The 18851-nt window shown below is 56.2% G+C and overlaps 7 protein-coding genes and 1 non-coding gene across 8 annotated transcripts; 6 read left to right on the top strand and 2 right to left on the bottom strand.

Annotated features, from left to right (window-relative positions):
• Positions 1–694: 694 nt before the first annotated feature.
• Positions 695–2988, top strand: MFIFM68171_11236 (dihydroxy-acid dehydratase; the record flags this gene model as incomplete). Its single annotated transcript, XM_071066655.1, has 5 exons — positions 695–871; positions 1100–1197; positions 1253–1260; positions 1326–1433; positions 1490–2988. The coding sequence occupies 5 exons, from the start codon at positions 695–697 to the stop codon at positions 2986–2988; spliced, it is 1890 nt and encodes a 629-aa protein (XP_070922756.1).
• A 1408-nt stretch (positions 2989–4396) lies between these two features.
• On the bottom strand, positions 4397–6183 carry omh4 (O-glycoside alpha-1,2-mannosyltransferase 4; the record flags this gene model as incomplete). The annotated part of the gene is made up of 5 exons (XM_071066654.1): positions 4397–4738; positions 4820–5234; positions 5298–5384; positions 5440–5838; positions 5903–6183. The coding sequence occupies 5 exons, from the start codon at positions 6181–6183 to the stop codon at positions 4397–4399; spliced, it is 1524 nt and encodes a 507-aa protein (XP_070922755.1).
• A 1044-nt stretch (positions 6184–7227) lies between these two features.
• On the top strand, positions 7228–7309 carry MFIFM68171_t171. Its single transcript has one exon. It is a non-coding gene; the product is annotated as a tRNA-Ser (tRNA).
• A 455-nt stretch (positions 7310–7764) lies between these two features.
• Positions 7765–8403, bottom strand: MFIFM68171_11234 (uncharacterized protein; the record flags this gene model as incomplete). Its single annotated transcript, XM_071066653.1, has 1 exon — positions 7765–8403. One exon carries the CDS (start codon positions 8401–8403, stop codon positions 7765–7767), a length of 639 nt encoding a protein of 212 aa, XP_070922754.1.
• Positions 8404–10142: 1739 nt separating this feature from the next.
• Positions 10143–10943, top strand: MFIFM68171_11233 (uncharacterized protein; the record flags this gene model as incomplete). The annotated part of the gene is made up of 1 exon (XM_071066652.1): positions 10143–10943. The coding sequence occupies one exon, from the start codon at positions 10143–10145 to the stop codon at positions 10941–10943; it is 801 nt and encodes a 266-aa protein (XP_070922753.1).
• A 567-nt stretch (positions 10944–11510) lies between these two features.
• On the top strand, positions 11511–12527 carry MFIFM68171_11232 (Diaminopimelate epimerase-like protein; the record flags this gene model as incomplete). The annotated part of the gene is made up of 1 exon (XM_071066651.1): positions 11511–12527. One exon carries the CDS (start codon positions 11511–11513, stop codon positions 12525–12527), a length of 1017 nt encoding a protein of 338 aa, XP_070922752.1.
• A 485-nt stretch (positions 12528–13012) lies between these two features.
• On the top strand, positions 13013–14695 carry MFIFM68171_11231 (Pre-mRNA-processing factor 19; the record flags this gene model as incomplete). Its single annotated transcript, XM_071066650.1, has 5 exons — positions 13013–13025; positions 13082–13126; positions 13204–13648; positions 13708–14165; positions 14223–14695. The coding sequence occupies 5 exons, from the start codon at positions 13013–13015 to the stop codon at positions 14693–14695; spliced, it is 1434 nt and encodes a 477-aa protein (XP_070922751.1).
• An 858-nt stretch (positions 14696–15553) lies between these two features.
• Positions 15554–17340, top strand: MFIFM68171_11230 (Cell cycle control protein; the record flags this gene model as incomplete). Its single annotated transcript, XM_071066649.1, has 3 exons — positions 15554–15923; positions 15985–17069; positions 17176–17340. 3 exons carry the CDS (start codon positions 15554–15556, stop codon positions 17338–17340), a joined length of 1620 nt encoding a protein of 539 aa, XP_070922750.1.
• Between the last annotated feature and the right edge of the window lie 1511 nt (positions 17341–18851).

The raw sequence follows: 18851 nt of genomic DNA, 5'->3' as shown, positions 1-18851 counted from the left end.
CGCGGCTCATTCCCGGTCCTACTTCTAACCCCTGCAATTTTGCTCGTCGTCGATTCCCAGGTCGAGTGGGCAGCCGACGACGGGACGGACAGACGTTGCCTTGCAAGGAACCGTATCATCCAGCATTTCCTTCCTTCGCTCGCTCTCTGGTCGGACCTTCCCGTCGACCGGTCGCTGCGCAGACCCGAAGTGGGACTTCCAAGCATTGCGCAAGCGCAAACCTGAGGGCACCTCGAGGGCGCAGATTCTAGCCGACTCCACTGTCGGCAGCCAATCCTCGGCGGGTCAATTCGGGTAACAACGAGCAAGGTTTGGGTTTCGTCAGGACCTGCTCAGGATGACGGACCCAAGCGACTGAAGGCCAGCCCATCCCAGAGCTCGGTTGACTCGCAAAGGACCTGCTAGCGGCTCCTAGTCAGGGCTTCGCGCTCACCCCCCACCCGTCATGTGAAATAGCCGGTGTGATCTCAGACATGACGACCCTGAGTAAATTCCCCCAACGTGCTTCGCTATACCTTTCGCTCATAATACACTTAATCCCCGAAGAGCAGGCGCAAGCTTCCCGGGCACCACCGGCACGTCCCCTGCTTGGCAAATATTCTCTCATCACAGCAAGCTAGCACAGAGACGACGCCAGGAGACGTTTCGTATCAGCGCCCACAGAGTCGAGCAGTAATCCGGATTAACATCCAGCATGGCGCCCCACGCAGACGACCTGCCGGAGTGCCGAAATGGCCGTGAGAACGGCCACAGCGATCGCAACATGCCCAAGGCAGAAGACTACGTTCAGTTCGAGTGCCTCCCGCCTGGAGGCCCTCTCAACCGGTGGTCTCAGTTTATGACGCGAGAGCATGACTTCCCAGGCGCTCAGGTAAGCCGCTTCCCGATTCCTTTTTTTATTTTTGTTTAATTTTTCGAGAGATGGGCCTCTGTGCTTCGCGCCTGCCCGCGGCTCATGCGTCGGAGGCAATTCCGGAGCTTCTTGGTACCGGGGTGTAACCCTACGGGATTGAGTTGTAGATGTAGTGGAGGAATTCCCGGTGATGGTTGGTTTGGATGGAAATGACGGAGCTGACGAGCAAGTTATTCCCGCTATTAGGCTATGCTTTATGGCGCTGGTGTCCCGAACAGGGATATGATGAAGAACGCGCCCCATGTGGGCATTGCTACCGTGTGGTGGGAGGGGAACCCATGCAAGTGAGCGCTACGTGCTCCCTTCTGTTCCTGGATATTTGACGCTGACTGGACCTAGTACGCATTGTGAGTGATGACCTTGGTTCGGTGTAATCCTGGGGGAGCCTGTTGCTGAGACAGCAGGTCTGCAGTGCTTGACCTTGGAAATGTCGTCAAGAAGGCCGTTCAACAGCAGAAAATGCTGGCATGGCAGTACAATACGATTGGCGTCTCGGACGGGATTACGATGGGCGGAGAAGGTCAGTCTGAGCAGGGGCAACCGCTTGATCGATTACTGCTGCTTACACTTGACCAGGGATGAGATACTCGCTCCAGTCGAGAGAAATCATCGCCGACAGCATCGAGACGGTGACTTGTGCGCAACGCCATGACGCCAACATCAGCATACCCGGCTGCGACAAGAACATGCCCGGCGTCGTCATGGCGGCTGCTCGCCACAACCGGCCCTTCCTCATGGTCTATGGCGGCACCATCCGCAAAGGCCACTCGACGCTCCTGGACAAGGCGATCAACATCTCCACGTGCTACGAAGCCGCTGGCGCGTTCACCTATGGCCGGCTACAGGCAAACTGCAAGAACGCCACAGGCGCCGAGGCCACGCCCTCGGATGTCATGGAGGACATTGAACAGCACGCGTGCCCAGGCGCAGGGGCTTGCGGCGGCATGTATACTGCCAATACCATGGCAACCGCAATCGAGGCCATGGGCCTGAGCCTACCAGGCTCCTCGTCGTACCCGGCAACATCTCCCGAGAAGAGACGCGAGTGCGAGCGTGCCGCCGAAGCGATTCGCACATGCATGGAGAAGGACATCCGGCCTCGGGATCTCATGACGCGGGCGGCGTTTGAGAATGCCCTGGTGGTTACAATAGTGCTGGGCGGGAGCACCAACGCAGTGTTGCACTTCCTGGCAATGGCTAACTCTGCCGATGTGCCGCTCACCCTGGACGACATCGATCGGACATCCAACCGCACGCCATTCCTCGCTGACCTGGCGCCTTCGGGCCGCTATTACATGGAGGATCTGTACGAAATTGGCGGGACACCCTCGGTGCTCAAGATGCTCATTGCCAATGGCCTCATTGACGGCTCGATCATGACGGTGACTGGCAAGACCCTCGCAGAAAACGTCAGGGACTGGCCTGCTCTCCCGGCAGGCCAAAAGATTCTCCGTCCGCTGTCGGACCCGATCAAGGAGACGGGTCACATCCGTGTTCTCCACGGCAACCTATCTCCCGGCGGTGCGGTCGCCAAGATCACAGGCAAGGAAGGGCTCTCCTTCACTGGCGCCGCCCGCGTCTTTAACAAGGAGCATGAGCTCAATGACGCCCTCTCCCGCGGCGCCATCCGCGCCGACGAGGGCAACCTGGTGCTGATTGTGCGGTACGAGGGCCCCAAGGGCGGCCCTGGCATGCCGGAGCAGCTGCGCGCCAGTGCCGCGATTATGGGTGCCGGGCTGGCCAACGTGGCCCTCGTTACCGATGGACGATATAGCGGCGCCAGTCACGGATTCATTGTGGGACATGTCGTTCCCGAGGCAGCGGTTGGCGGGCCCATTGGTCTTGTCAAGAACGGGGACGTTATTACCATTGATGCCGTGGCGAACCGGATCGATGTTGTGGGCATCCCGGGAACCGACGGCCTTGAGGGGGTCGAGCGGGAGCTTGAGCGCCGCCGCCGAGAATGGACGCCGCCCAGGATGAAGCCCATGCGCGGTGCCCTGGCAAAATACGCCCGCCTTGTCGGGGATGCGAGCCACGGCGCTGTTACGGACATCGGAGGATCCGCTTGGTAGGCGTAATTCGCCACGGCCCCTAGTGTGGTTTTTATTTTATTTCATTTTTTTTTTATTTTAATTTTTGTTTCTCCCTTTGCCTTTTGCTAGTCTTTCCTATTTTCTCCCGACACAGCTCCGGCGCAAGGCGCTGCCTCTTCGCTCCTCTCCACACTTGAACGTCGGGTCAGGGAACGTAGACTAGGGCGGCCAGACGGTATAAACGGACTGAAACGGGTGCGGCAACGCATAATAGACGGGGATAGACGAGGCAAGGATCGGAAGAGGTGCAGGGCAACGTTTATTTGGTCGGTATTTGCCAGTACATAGACGGGGTTTGGCATGAGTAGGACGTTGGGTGCCGGGCTTTCTGAAGAATACATGCGTCAACACTGGTTTGGTGGATGATGTGGAGGGAATATCTGATCTCATTACTGCGCGCGGTAGTTTCTGATTCTCACGTACAGTGCCATCTCTCGATGCTTGGCAGGCTGTTAGCCAAGTACGGTCACCTTCCACTACACACAGCCATAGCAGCCCATGGGGCAGGCAGTGATCCTTGCGCGTGGCAAACAATAGGAATTCCCCCATGTCCCGAGTCGTAAAGCACGCAACAACTGTCAGCTCCTCGTCCAAAGCCGGTCCTGTAGTGTGAGTCAGATTGCCCAGCGAAGCGCAAAACCCCGGGAGGGGGGGGGGGGGGGGTGGGAATCTATCTCATCTGTCACACCACGTGGCAGGAGAAAGAAAGCCGGGGGCCGGAAATAGAAAACTAAGAAAAAGGGAGCAACCGAACAAGAAACAACAACTGCAGCAGCAGCAGCAGCAGCAGCAGCATTGGAATGATAGTCAAGTCTCTGGAGCGGGACGTGGTGATGCATCTGGAAAGGGGGGACTTTTTGATTGAGTATTCAACCTGTTTTCGCTACACGCCGACTCGGTTTCTCCGGCAAAGCCTTGCCTTCCCAATACCTTATCCTCAGTATCGCACGCCAACCCAACCCACCCCCGCCCCGCCCCACCTCCCGCTTCGCCATTCCTCAGTCTATCAAATTACTATATCGAATGTGTGTGTGATGTGTGGCTGTGATGTATATATGTGCGTGTGTGCGTGCGTGCGTGCGTGCGTGTGTGTTTGTGTGTGTGTCGCAGCAGCAGCAGCAGTAGTTCTGTGTCCCAAGCATCACCAGCGCTCCCCGACCGTTGGCGGGAAGAAGAAAACCACACAAACCCCACGATGAAGAGGGGAAAGAAAAGGGAAGAGGAAACAAAAAATTAACAATAAAACCAACATACAAAAGTGTTAACTCCATATATGTAACAATTCGTTTGGGTTCATGATCCCCATTGCCTCGCGTTCTCCAGACTGAACCAGACAGCCGATCGACAGAGTCACGCGTGGTGTCATTACAAATGGCCGGCTGGCGCTTTACGGGCTGGCCCATCCGCCAGCAACATCGACCCACTCGGCCAAGCAGCTGCCTTCTTTACCCTCGACGTCCACAATGTCCGTGTCGCAGCGGCAGCGACAGCCGACGCCGTTCTCCTTGGGCGGGTCATAATCCTCCCAGTACTTGTCCTCCTCGATGCGCTTGCGCTCGTCGAGCGTCGTCATCTCGAGGTAGGGCTCGCGCGGCAGCTGGCGGGACGGCGCGTTGGCGGGGCAGTGCTGGATGGTCGTGTGGCGGTAGCCAAAGTCGCGGAAGTAGTGGATGTCGCGGGGCGCGAGGAGGGCGCCGGCAGCGAGCGAGTGGATCGGGGCGTCTCCCCACTGTTCGATGGGTCAGTATAGGTGCGGAGAGGCCAAAGAGGCCAAGAAAAGGGGACCGGATGCAACTGAGAACAGACATACCCTCTCCATCCAGAAGCCACCGCTGCGGTCCATCATCTCGAAAAAGTCCTCGTACGCCTTGCTCCGGAAGAAATCGAGGCGGGCAATCTCAAAATTGGACCAGAAATGGCACATGTTGTACTTCTCGCCCTCCATGGCCTCGGGGTCTATCTCGGGCAGGCCGCGGCCGGGTTCGCTGCGCAGAATCTCTTCAGGCAGCGGGGGCTTGTAGTTGGGGTCGTCCTCAGGGAGATCGTGTTGCTTCTCCGGCTGCGGCTCGACAAACATTTCCCACAGGCCCTGCGACGTCAGATTGTTCAGACGCTTGTATGCCGAGGCATAACGGAAGATGTTAGGGACGGTCTCGCGCAATTCCTTGACGGCGATGGTGAAGCCGTATGTCTTGTTGTGCTCGATCATCTTGAGGAACGGATCACTGCGGCCTCGGTCAGCGAAATGGAGCTGCACGGAGAGAGCACCTGCGAGGTTCCAAACATACTAGGTGATGTCACAGAAGTACGAGATCTCAGGCTCCAGACGCCAGTACCACTCGTACTTTGCGAGAAGCGGGTGCTTGTAAAAGAAGCTGTGGCCCGAGTTAGTATGTCGTGCTGCACAACAGCGACGTCAGGGAACCGTACCCGGAGTAGAAGCGGCACATGAAATGGTAGCTCTCCAAGCCGCCGTACATGATAGCGTTGTCTCCCTGCTTATTGATGCCCTCCTTGGCAACCTTGGGGTCGACCCAGTCTGGGTAGCCCCACATGTCTCGTTCAACCTTGCCGAACTCGACAGTGCCCGACGTGTAGTTCTTGACCGTCTCCCGGAAAGTAGCGTTGAACTCGCCATCGTTGAGGAAGACATAGGGGTAGTGGTACCACCGGTTGAAGTGGCGTTCGATGGATTTGATGGACTGGATCACGCCGTCTAACTCCTTGTTTCTCGCGAGAACGACGAAGGCGGCGTTGGCGCGGGGTCTGCTGGTGTCCGGCTCGAGGCAGCCCTCGACAAACACCTTGTCGTGTTTTTCGCTGATTTTTCTGCAGGACGAGTCGTCAGCAACGAATGACGCATCGGCTATCAGAGGATCGGACGGGAACTGACCGTATTGCTGGCGGCGCGCCAGCCGGCATTAGTATTCTCCCCGTCGAGCTGGGGTGCCTGACAAACAGCACCAGGATGAGGATGACAACAATGCACGGGAAGAGAACGACGACTCCCAGGGGCACCGAGATGGTCGAGTTGCCTTTTAGCCTCATCGGCCTCCTGAGGTAGGCGAGGCGCGAGCCTAATGTCCTCGACCGCGCCTTGCCCTTCTCATCTGATAAGGGAAGCTGGGGGGAGCCCCCTGGTACAAACTTCCCAGCCCGGCGGAGGAGATCCATCGTGATGGATTCCAGAGGCGGGAAGCCAGCCGACGGCGGAGTGGCCTAATCGCCCAATGCACGTCTCGTCGGGCGCTCGGGGCGATGTGATGCAGGGACGACAGTATCGATGCAGAACGGAATCATTCGCCGTCCGAATCGCTGCTTGCTGCTGGGGGGGGGGATGACAGGTCTCTTGTGCTCGGACCGAAAAGATTAGAAGGTTTGTACGTCAAAAAAAGGCCGACGTTGATGCGAATGATCGGCCGCGAAACATCGATGCGAGAAGCGAGCGGCAGGGAAAGAAGGATTCCCCTCGGATCGAGGCCCGTGGCTGGGACCTCCTGTTACGCGTCTGGAGCTTGGGACTGGAGACAGCGGAGGCGACGCTGGGGCCAGGTCGAGACGGCCGCTAACGTTATCGAATCGTCCGTCACGTAAGGGGCGAGGCAGGGCGATTCCGACCAGCCGTCATTGGGTGATGGGGTTCGCCGTGGTGTGCAAAGTCTTCAATCGCCGGCGCGGTCCTCTCGCAGAAATCGGAAACGGCTTCGCCTCGAGGAAGAATCTGCAGGAATCTGCCGGGACCCAGCCAGTGCGTCTTTGGTTTGCTGTTCAGGAGAAATTGGGCGGGAAGCGTCTTGGATTGGTACGTATTTGCCCCGCCAAGCCCGGCAGCTGGCAGCAGAAAGGCCCACATCAAATGTCAGCTGCACAGCTCAGGCCTTGGAATCTCGACCCGGATCTTGTTTGCTTCTCCACAAATGCTCGAACACGAGCCCCGGCGGGTCAGCGCAGAGCGCAAACAAGCAGAGAGAAAGGGTTGGCTTGCAGACCGATTGGAGCGATTGCACGCTTCTCCTTCAGCCATTGTCCCCTCACTACAGTTCCACTGAAGTTGCCACCGGATGGAAATCCCAGCTCCGTCCGTTGAGCCACAACGCGCAAACGGGGGCAAAGCGTATGGGAGTCTCAGTTAATCCTATAACAACACTGCCACCTCATTCACCAAAAGGCTTCGCCAAGGCTAATAGATTATCTCGACTCAGTTCCACTTTGACATGAGGCGTGGTGGCAGAGTGGTCTAATGCGCAAGACTAGAAATCTTGTTCCTTCGGGAGCGTCTGTTCGAATCAGGCCCACGTCGAGGTTACTTTTTCTTCCTTTTACTAAATGTTTCTTTATACTCTGGTCATTAAATATGAGTCTCGGGATTCGCACGTGTCGTTTCTCCGGATTGATGGCTGGGATTGATAACGACATAGCGAATGCCTGGTGCCTTATCTCTCTTCTGTCCTTCTGGATGCCCTTGTCCTGTTCTTCTTTTAGTTACGGCGGCAATCGTGGAAGGTGGAGTTCACAGGTTTCGGATGGAAATGGGAGCAACTAGCTTTGTAGAGATGATCCGATAGACGCTAATGACATTTAACTGTGAGGATAATGCTTTACTAGCATGTGAAGCTATCTCATATAGATAACAATGTCCGGAGGCCGGTGTATGAAACTTGATGTAGGTGGGTAGCTACAGCTAGTACCAACCCCGATGCATCCACTGCCCGACAAAACCATGACGTATGCCAGTAGCCATGCTCCGCTGATACACTATTTCTGAAGGTTCACGCCGATATGGGCGGCGAGGTTGTAAACGGCCGGTGGCAGAGTTGACTCGCTAAAGCTCCTAACATGACCCCAGAGACTTGATGAATTGAAGAATGCGTCCCAGACTTGTAGGACTTTCTCTCTCTTTATGTCCTCGATGAATGTTTCAAGACTGCAGCTCTCCGGGACGCCGTACCAGTCGGCCATGCCGGTAAACCTATGATACATGCATCGCTGCAGCGGATCGGTTAGGACTTGATAGGAATTGTGAATACGGCTGACTCGAGTAAACAATAGGTTGACCAGCATGGAAGACACCTTGCTGCGACGGATTCCACACAGCGCCTGGGTATAGGCCTGGAAGATCTCCTCCCGGGACGAGGTTACGGTTACCCCGAGCACTGAGTACGGGGTAGTGTCTTCCTCGACCAAGGGCAGGAGCAGTAATATCACCAAGCTAAGGATCAGAACCCGCGTGGTCCTATTCCCTCGTTGGAATTGCATATTTTGAGCGCCGAAAAAGTTGACCCATGTGCTCCAGAGCGGTTGTTGCACGACCTTTGAGATGTACGTCCAAAACGATTCGGGTTTCAAGGCCAGCATGGCCTTCGCGAACTGCGGGATCTCGACGACGCAATCCATCGGGCTTGGTATTACTCACGTGTGCTGCGTTTGTGGTCCTCGTTTCACGAACCTCCCATACCAGCAGCATAGTTTATCGTTTAGTGTAGGGATGTCTAAGGAGAGAGCCATCCTGTATTAATAGTAAAACACTACCGCTGACACAAGAATAGAATTGTTGCCGCTCACGTTACCGAGGACAATAGGAAAGAGCCCTTTGCCTCCGTCAGCAGCCCCCTTTGTTGGCTTCTAGGACAGGAACAAAGAACTGCCATACCACTCCATTCCCGTTATCTCGTTCATTTACTATTACAACACGGGAATCTAAGTAGCAACTTACATCCGATGAGCTGCACGTATGTCATTTCCAACTTTACTTAGGCATGCTTGGGCGCTAATCGCCCTGTGCTCAACCCGGTAGGCCTGCTAGCACCGCCGTACCGCAATACTCCGCCCACGAAGGCTCTATGGCTTGCCTGTGTGCTGCGTAGGTCCGTTTGACTGCAACAGGCCCAACCAAATCTGGGTGGCTTCTCTAGTTGCAGAAACACGGTTTCTTGTACGGCCGTCTCGGGAATCTAGCAATGAAGCGACAGCCCCCAATGCACCGGTCTTTGCTCCAGGACTTCTTCCAAACTGTCCAGACGCAACACGGATTGACTGAAATTCTTGGGTTCAGCCCCTATTCCGCCCTGCGGCTGGCGATAAATGAGGACGGCCGCATCAAACTCCGTTCTCGAATCTCTCTCATCTTCTACCCAGCAGTCCAGTCAATGTCCTGCGCCAGCCAACGATTAGGATACGGATGAAGATAAGGGTGAGGCTAAGCCTACCCTACCTAGGGCTAGTGCTGCTAGGAACAGTGGTTAGTTGGGATTTCGTTATTTACGATGACAGTGAATGTGAGACTACCCAACGACAGTGTCATCACCCGCCGGCAATCGGGGTGCGTGCATGCCACACCATTCCTATTTGCACTACCCGCCTCGTGTCTAAGCATTGCTTGAAAAAACGGTGTAGATTACCTTCATATCAATATCTGTTAAGTACGTAAGGTTTGGTTTACATGCGCCTCGTGTACCTAGTTTGCTGTTTCGGAGCTCGGTTTACGCCTTATAGTGACGGTGCGTCATTTCCTTCCGTATGGTGAACGAGAAATTACGGAAGGGAAAAAATTGGAGCATAGTAATATCTCTGATCGAATCTTTCTAATCTTCCATATCTTAGTTATGATACCTGTAAAGTAATATATATGAAGGATGCTCTAGAGGTATTAGTGCACTCTTCTCCGTTACAGACTCCGTTTGTGCCGCTATGCAACTAGTAATGACGAGATTAGTCGAGCCCGCTGGTTAGAAAGGCTAGAGATCCTAAGCATGCTCGCTTGCCTGATACTCCGACCGAAAGAACGTATCCCCAACTTCAAACCTTCTATATATGGTGCGTGTGTGACGCTTGACTGTGATTAGTAGTCCCACAGTATCCCGATTGTGTGAGAGATGGACGATACATATCCTCTTTCTTTACTATATTGAGGGTCTGGCGAGATATGTTGTGGTTAACTAGCCATCCGTCAGCAGCGCGACATACATGGATTGAGGTAGCATCATGTCACGATTTTGAGTCTTTAGCCGCCGGATGGTACAAAGCGGCGTAAGCTGCCGTTCATTTGGTTAATCATCCAGTGTAGACAAGATTGGCGCTGCCTGCTCGAATACGAGCTCGGGAGCTTGCCTCATGAGATGGGATAAGTAATCCCCATGTTCACGGCCATGACGACTTACGCTTTCTTCATCTCCCTCCTCCCAAAGTTAACCACGCATCCATCCTTCCATCTACAGCATCTCCAGCCATGCTCCACCCCGTCACTCTCTTCCTCGCAACTCTCACCCCCCCTCCCTACCCTAACCGCCGCATCCCCCGATAGCGACGACCCCAAGCTCGAGCTCGACCTCGGCCTCGACCTCGGTGGCTCCCTGGCCCCCTGGCAGATCACGGGCCTCTCGACGCACTCGCCGTCGGGCTATCCCGCGAACCACCCGTACTCGCGGCTGTCCGTGTCGATCGGCGACCCCAACACCATCACGCTGGGGCCGACGCGCTTCGGCGACGCGGCCTTCCCCGCCACCAACGTCACCTGCACGGTCTGGTGGCTCGCCCACTCGGAGGACCCGCGCGACGGACCGTGGGTCAACACGTGCAGCGAGACGCGGTCGGGGAAGTGGACGGTGGAGATCCGGCGCGCGGCGGACGACGATGACAATGAGGACGACGACAACCACAACAACGACACGGGGTCCTCGGTGACGCGGGACTTTGTGCTGCGGTTCGGGCTGTCCGAGGCCGTAGTGCTGGGCAACGGCGCGGTGGTGAGCCTGCGGTTCCGCGGGGAGGCGGCGTTCGCGGTGGGGAGGGGCCCCGACAAGAACATGGAGGGAGCGTGCGGCGGGAGCGGCGTGTGTAATTGGGGGCTCAAGGACGGCGTGGCGCCCGTGCTGGTAAACCAGACGCTGGTGGAGACGAGGTGCGTGGTCGGCGATTGTAACTTGCGAGGGTTGTAGGTTCGGCGGGTTCTTCACCCCCCGTCGGGTCCGGCATACAATACATAGAAATCAAACTCTTCGAAGGTCTTGACGGCAATTGTTATGGGGAGCTTCTCTTCTCGAACTGATTACCTTGATCTACTGGAGACGGCCCTCTCATTCGGGTTCGGATTAGACCTAGTAGGTAATATCCCGACTCTCTATATGTTGATTAAGTTCTTGTTGTTTGCCGTTTCTTTTCGTTCTTCTTTCAAGATACAGGCTGGTCAGGGAAAATAAAGAGGTGCGTGAGTGGAGGTTTGTCTTCTTATAGTGGATGGAATCATAAGGCTTGCGGATATCAAGTGCGCCCTTCACTGAAGTTGACCCCGCCTCGCGGGAGCTGTCCCCGCCTGGCCAATGACTCAACGATGCTCCAAAGACACTTTTTTAGAGTGAAACATCCGAGGTCCCAAATCTATTCAATTTGCACAATTACCTGACTTTCTGCCTTTTATCTCCTGATCCTACTCTTAACTTGGGGAGGATATTGGATCTGACGGACTACCCTGTTTCCACAGACGGCCCCGAAACGAGAGCACCAGCATGGCCGGCCCGGACGCGTTCAAGCTCGACTTTGTTACCCTCGATGTCTTCACCGACACTCGTTTCTTGGGTAACCCGCTAGCGGTGGTTTTTGTTCCCGCCGCCCTGCGGGAGCGCCTTGATCAGGGGACCAAGCAGCGCATCGCGCGCGAGTTCAACCTCTCCGAGACGGTGTTCCTGCATACGCTGGACAGCGAGCCAACGACAGCTGTGACGACTAGAGAGATTGACATCTTCACTCCAGAGGAAGAGTTGCCTTTCGCCGGCCACCCAACCATTGGCTCAGCGTATCTAGTGCTACATCACCTAGGGTGGAGCCACATCGACGCGCTCCTGACCAAGTCTGGCCCGATCCCCATCCAGGCTCTCCCAGGAAACCGACGAGGCGTCAGGGCTGCGATCCCGCACGCGGTGCATATCCATCAACAGACGCTTGGGGGCATCCTTGAATCAGGAGCTGCGGCGGGTCCTGTCGCCGCTTCCATCAAGAATGGGCTCTCGGAGGACCCGGAAATTCGAGCCGCCGAGCTGGTCGCCCCGGTTGTTAGCATCGTCAGGGGAATGACCTTTGTGCTCGTCCGGCTGCCGAGTCTCGAGCATCTCGCGCGGGCTGCGCCGGTAAAGCGCCTCGACTTTGCCGGGATACCAGCCTTGCTGGATCAAGGCGAGTGGCACAAGAGCTTCGTCAGTCGGTACTACTATGTTCCATTGGCCGAGTCAGTTGCAAGCGATGGAAGCCAGAGCGTTACGATGCAGACGCGCATGGTGGAGCTAAGCTTCGAGGATCCTGCCACAGGCAGTGCGGCGTGCACGCTTGCCAGCTATCTGACCATCAAAGGAAAGGCGGATCGCGGTGCGCACTTTGACATTGCCCAGGGCGTGGAGATGGGTCGGCGGAGCGAGATCACTGTGGACGCGGTCGCCGACGTGGAGGACGGGCAAGAGGTGAAGATCAAGGAGCTCTATCTTGGCGGGACGGCTGTTGTGGTTATGGGTGGGAGTATATCCGTGTTGTAACTCTGGGGCTCAGTGCTGAGCTCTGCATCATGGGCCGAAACCTTGTCCCGTAAGGTATATATATATATATATATATATATATACGTGGTCACAATGGTCTTGCTCCATTGAAGCAACCGGACCTCGCCAAGTTGTTCTATTATAGCGTCAGAGTGTGTCGATTCAACCTTTTAATGAATTGTGTTTGCACAGCTTAACGGACGCGCAGCGAGGTAAAGGGGGATGGCCGACTAAGTCGAGGGATATGAAATGAATGGGGCGATAAGCGGGCTCGGAAAACGATTGGTCGTTTGAGCGATCGAGCAGGCGAGGCTAACGGAACTTGGGTAAAGGTAGTGACGGGGATGGCTCGTGCGCCTTGCCGTGGCCTTGCTTAGGTGCTCTGCTACCAGTGGCTGTCTCAAAAAGTTGAAGGGCTTGGAAGTCGCTTCGAACAAAGAAAAACAAAACGAGGATCAAGTAGGGCATTCCGCAAGACATCCACAATGCTCTGCGCACGTACGTTGTCGTTCTTCATTTGCATCGGATGCAACATGTGCTAACCAATGATGCAGTTTCGGGCGAGGTTCCCGAGGAACCTGTGGTGTCGAGGAAGACCGGTGCGTCGCAACACGCAAACCGCAAACTGCCAGTCGCAACCTGACGTGCGGGCGCAGCTAACTGGGTTCTCTTCTAGGAACCGTGTTCGAGAAGCGGCTGATCCTCAAGTACATCGAAGAGAATGGGAAAGAACCGGGGACGGATGAAGAGCTCGATGCCGAAGACCTGCTCCCCCTCAAGACAAGCCGTGTTGTTCGGCCGCGACCGCCCAATTTTACCTCGCTCCCATCGCTCCTCAAGGCCTTCCAGGATGAGTGGGATGCGCTGGTGCTAGAGGCATACAACACAAGGGAACAACTGGCGCGGACGCGGGAGGAGCTTGCGACTGCCCTGTACCAACACGACGCCGCCGTCCGTGTCATTGCGCGGCTGACCAAGGAGCGTGACGAGGCGCGCGAGGCTCTGTCCAAGGTCACGGTTGCGCCGACGTCTGGTGCCGCTACGAATGGCGACGCCATGGCGGTTGACAATGAGAGCCTTCCCGAGGCGCTGGTGGAGCATGTCCACGAGTTACAGCAGCAGTACGTCGCATTGGGGCTCGGTGTGTCATGGATCAGAACCCACACTAACAACGTGGCAGATTAATGAAAGGGCGCAAGAAGCGGCCCATCCCTCAGGGCTGGGCCAGCACAGACGAAGTGGCCGCTTTCGAGCAAGTAGCCTATACCGACCTGACCGTCTCCCAAGCCTCGTCTCTCGACGTCGAGTCGGGCTACGCGGCCATCGGCGGCTTGGACGGCAAGGCCGACATCTACTCAGTCCAGGCGAACAAGGTGGAGCGGTCGCTCGATATCGGCGAGCCGGTCACATCCACGGTCTGGACCGGCTCCAAGGTCATCCTGGCGACCTCCAAGGGAACGGTCAAGGTATTCGACAGCGGCACCGAGACGGCCTCCTTCCAAGCGCACGCGGGCGCTGTGACGGGGCTCTCGGTGCACCCCGGCGGGCGCATCCTCGCCTCCGTCGGCGTGGATAAGAGCTTTGCATTCTATGATCTCGACTCGCTGGAGCGGGTCTCGCGGGGCTACACGGATGCCGGTAAGTGTCTCGGTTCAGCTCGCAAGCGTCTTCGGCGTTCCCACTGACTTGACTTAGCACTGACTGCGTGTGCGTTCCACCCTGATGGCAACCTCTTCGGCGCCGGCACACAGGGCGGGGACATCAAAATCTTCAAAACCGACAGCGGGGAGCAAGCCGAGAGCTTCTCTCTCGGGACGCCGGTTCAGACGCTTGTGTTCTCAGAGAATGGTTTCTGGTTTGCCGCTGCCGGCAAGGGCCAGTCGACGGTTACCATCTTCGATCTACGCAAGTCGGGCCCGGCCGCGCAGGTCAAGGAGCTGCAAACGGGCGATGCCCAGTCTCTGGCATGGGATTACACGGGCCAGTACCTGGCAACGGCAGGATCGACGGGCGTCACGGTGCAGCTGTACCTGAAGAGCTCCAAGTCGTGGTCTGAACCGCTGAGAACCAGCTTGCCCGCGACCGCCATCCGGTGGGGTGCTGAGGCGAAGTCGCTGGTGACAGTGAGCAAGCAAGGCGTGGTGTCGGTGCTTGGGGCTAAGGCATGACGTGGAGACTGGGGATAACCTTCCGTCTATGTAGCATAGATCTTTCTTCTCGGTGCTCCCCCCTGCTTTTTACGTGGCGCTATTAAGAGAAAAAAGAATAAAATTGTGATACCTGCGGGATACCCAGCACAATAGGCCAGAATTCGGAAAGTTGGCTACAGATGAACAATAAGAGTTTGGGTGCCGTGGCAGGCGGAAACGGGCCAATTCATCAGCTGCACGGTTGCGCTGCTCGACCGTTCCCAAAGGTACACAGCAGTACCTACCTACAGTTCTGGCCGAGTCACCACAGGGAGTTGCCAGCCGGGGGCCGCGGTTTTTTGCCAGCCAAGCGTGCACCTACCAGGTGGCAAAGTGGGGGCGCTTGGCTACATTACTGTTGTGCTGCTGCTGCTGGTGTGAAGCAGCGATTTGCCAGGACGGCAAGCGGCAAATGGAGGCTCTTGGTACCTGCGAAGCGTCGGCCGAGATGACATTCCGATCTTATTCAACTTCACTCGACTCGCCCTTGCACGGCTCATTACACAAGTCGCTCTTTATCCATCACGAGACGTGCTAAATTCGCGCAGCCCTAATTTCTCGCTGTTGCAGCCGGATCACGCCTCTTCTTTTTTCTTTCTCCATTGTAGCGACGGCTTTCCTGGGGTTTGCTTGAGCGAGCAAACAACCCCCACCGGGTCGTGATCACCTGCTGCTCCTCCCGAATCGCAACAAACGCGGCTGCCCGCACTCTCCGACCGAGTCGTCCCTCCCTTCGACTACCCTGCGCACCGACGGCAACAGCGTTTGCAGAGGCGTGCGTTTTCTCGGGGGTCCCTCGATGCAGCGTTAGGGCAAGAGGAGAGGGGAGAGCAGAAAATGGAATACCACCATTCCGAGGCCGAATTTGATGAAGTCGGAGGCGATATCGATCGCGAGCACGAGAACGACTCGGAAGTGTATTCATCGCCCGACGCGTACTCGGATTCTCGTGTTTCGTCGCCTCCCGCAGCATCCGAGCTCGAGGAGGACCCCGACGAGGATATCGACGAGGATATCGACGAGGATATCGACGAGGAGGGCCTCGAATCGGATTACGACGCCCATCTCGAACTGGGTTTTGCCGACGAGTTTGGATTGGAAGACTACGAAATAGAGGACGACGAGCACTACGACGAGGACGAAGACGAACCCGGTTTTGAGTTTGTCTTTGAGGGCGGGGACGAAGAAGAAGGCGACGTTTCCGAGGGTAAGTCCTCTCCCACAGAGCATTAGGCGTCACCATGAGGCTCACTCCCCGCCAAATTCAGGCCGACGCTCCGAAGCACCGTCAGACTTGCTCTTCGTCCGGGGAGACGCAGGTTCTCTCCCGCCCATCGGATCCATATTAGACTTCGACAACTGGCCAGCACCGCGTCCGCACTTCCCATTATCGTCTCGCCACGACTTGACCAGGGAGGAACCCGGGTCGAGACCTTGGGGGAGCCAGCGCCAACATTCTCGTCATCACCCATACCATCTCCCGCCGCCTTCTCGAGAGCGGGTTCGCATGGCTGACATGGCTGACCGTGATGAGCTGGTGGCCATGGAAGTGCGCCCGGCTCGCTCTCGCTCAGCGGGGCGCAACTCTCGAACACCGGGCGGAACATTAGCGCCAGCAGAGGTTATCGACCTGACAGGCGAGCCAGATTCTCCCGAAGAACCTAGAGTCGCCGCACCTTCACGGGCGCGCGTCTTCAACCCACCACAGAATGTCGCTAGAAACCCGCGCCGGCAAATGTCGCTAAACCAACGCACGCCCTCTCTCTCACGTAGCGACGGTAGCCTTCTCGGGAATCACGCCGATGTCATAGATTTGACTCTGGATGACCCCCCGCCCCCGCCCCCCCTGCCGCAAGCGCTTCCACGTCGCGATCGTTCCCGACCGCCAGACCCGCCTCCCAACAGGCCTCGGCCACCGGCACCCATGGAACTTGAGGTCCTGGATGGCAATCTCTTTCACCGTTTCGTCAGTCATATACCTCGCTTCGACATTATGCGCCTTGGGGGTGTCTGGGGGAGCCGGCAACCGGCCGAGGTGGACGTCCAGATTATAGGCCGCGCAGTCGACATGAACAACCCGCTTGCCGAGAACGTGCCGAACCTGAACTACCGGGTCGGCGGCCACAACGGCGGATCCCGCAAGCCGGCACACGTCCCGCCCCCGCCGCCTCGCCCGGGCTTTACGCGCAACACTGGCGGCAGCGCCGACCAGGTGGCTGTGTGCCCGAGCTGCGAAAAGGAATTGCAATACGACCCCGATGGGGAAGATGCGAACGGTCCGCCCGTCAAGAGGGCGAGGACGCGGAAGGACCGTGAGGAGCACCATTTCTGGGCTGTCAAGGAGTGCGGACACGTGAGTAATTTTTTTTGTCTTTTCTATTTTTTTTTTTTTTAATTATTATTACTTTTATCATCGGTTTGTAACTCGTGTGGTGTGCGTCCGACTGACTCTGCCCTAGGTTTATTGCAAGGACTGCTTCGAACATCGCAAGGGTGGCAAGAACTCGTCGGCCAATTTCCGCAAGGGCCCGGAGAATGGTCGGAAGGGTCAGATTCTCTGCGCTGTCGACGACTGCCCGTCCGATGTCAGCAACAAGCCACAATGGGTGGGCCTCTTCCTCTAACTCCAGGGGGAAAATCGGCGGCTGGGTTTAATGGTGGAGCGGCTCCGCAATTCAGTCCTTTGCATATCGCCCGGTAACGTTACGCAGACGTAGCCATGCACGTGTTGCTTTCCGAGACTCAAACATATCATTCTCTCTCAACGACCGGGAAGGAGCACAAGTCTGGAGGGAGAGGAACTTGAAGAGGGCGGTTTATTGTGGTTTTGCTCCTTCTCCTTCGTTCTATTTATTCGTCGGCCACGACATCTCGTGACAAGGACGGCGCAGGATTTAGGGACCTCAAAGGGCGGCATAGCTAGGCGTTTGGTTGGCTGGGCTTTTCACTGGACGGTTAAGAAATGCTTCTGCAATGGGATAGAGGCGTTCCACTTTGGAGTCCCCTTTGTGTAATTGTTATGGATTTTTTTTTTAATTTTTTTTTTTTTTTTTTAATTTTTTTTCTCTTGGGTTGTTTGTAAGCGGGCCGATTTTCTCTTCCGTTCTAGCTCTCACGAGGCAATGGAAGCCGGGTTCCCCGGCACGGTCTTTGGGCATCTCGTCGGCTTTTTGGGACAAGGTTTGCTTTGCGAGCGCAGGATGGAGAAGAAAGGAAGAAGAAGCGGTTACGAATAGCAGCGACTGTGAATAGCGGGACCGCTGCCTTAGCTAACTATGACGGGAACTGCTGAGTTGCATTTGCTTTTCTATGTTGCTTATGTGGTCTTGTTATCCATCAAAACGATCGATCTCCCTCTGGTCTTTCGTCACGGTCGTGTGGCCTGCGTGCCGCTCACTCACTGTCGGGCGGAATCCTTCCGCCGCCTCGAGTGTGTTTCTTTTTTCTTTTCTTTTTTTTCGCTCGGAAGTAAGCCAGCCAGGTCTTTAAACAGCAAGCTTGCATCGACATGGTTCGACATTCTGGGGCCCCGTATATTACGTCCTGTCGGTTTCTCTTGTCTCTCCCGCCGCTTCTCGCTCTGTTCCCCTTTCGATAAACTTCCTCCTACAGATATTGAAAATCTTTTTTTTTCTTTTCCAATTTTAACCGGGCCTTCTGGATCAGGGATGCTGTGCGGGTTCGCCCCGGTATCGCCTCGTTGGATATCACAGGGACGGGGACGGGTGTGGCCTTGCTCTTGTCAATCTTGGGCTTTATCTTCCGCGGCGGGGACCCGTACAGGTAATTCAATTTCTTGTTTCTTCCGTATCTCGGTCTCTTCATCTGAGAGGCCATTATGGGGTGTGGTGAGTCTGTGGACGTGAGAGGGGACGTGGGTTGCCGGGACTCCTAGACTGAGGTGGTTTGCTGTGGCCGCCATCGCTCTTATGGTTGTAGTTTGGAGTCGTCCCCGTCGAGGGGGCTTGAACAGCCTGAATACTGGGGCTATGAGAATGGCCAAAACAAGGAACAATGTCGAGGCTCGTCGCTTTCATGCACTGCCATACCTGTCCTAGTCGTGAAAAGAAACGAGCAGCAAGAAGCCACCAGGTTCATGAAGACTGAGGGATGGTCTGGGACAGATAACAACGGG

Source organism: Madurella fahalii, assembly GCF_045866475.1.
Source record: "Madurella fahalii IFM 68171 DNA, scaffold_6, whole genome shotgun sequence".
In the NCBI taxonomy this organism is placed as follows: Eukaryota; Fungi; Ascomycota; class Sordariomycetes; order Sordariales; genus Madurella; species Madurella fahalii.
The sequence above is the reverse complement of the archived record's forward strand: the minus strand, read 5'-3'. Positions and strand labels throughout refer to the sequence as shown.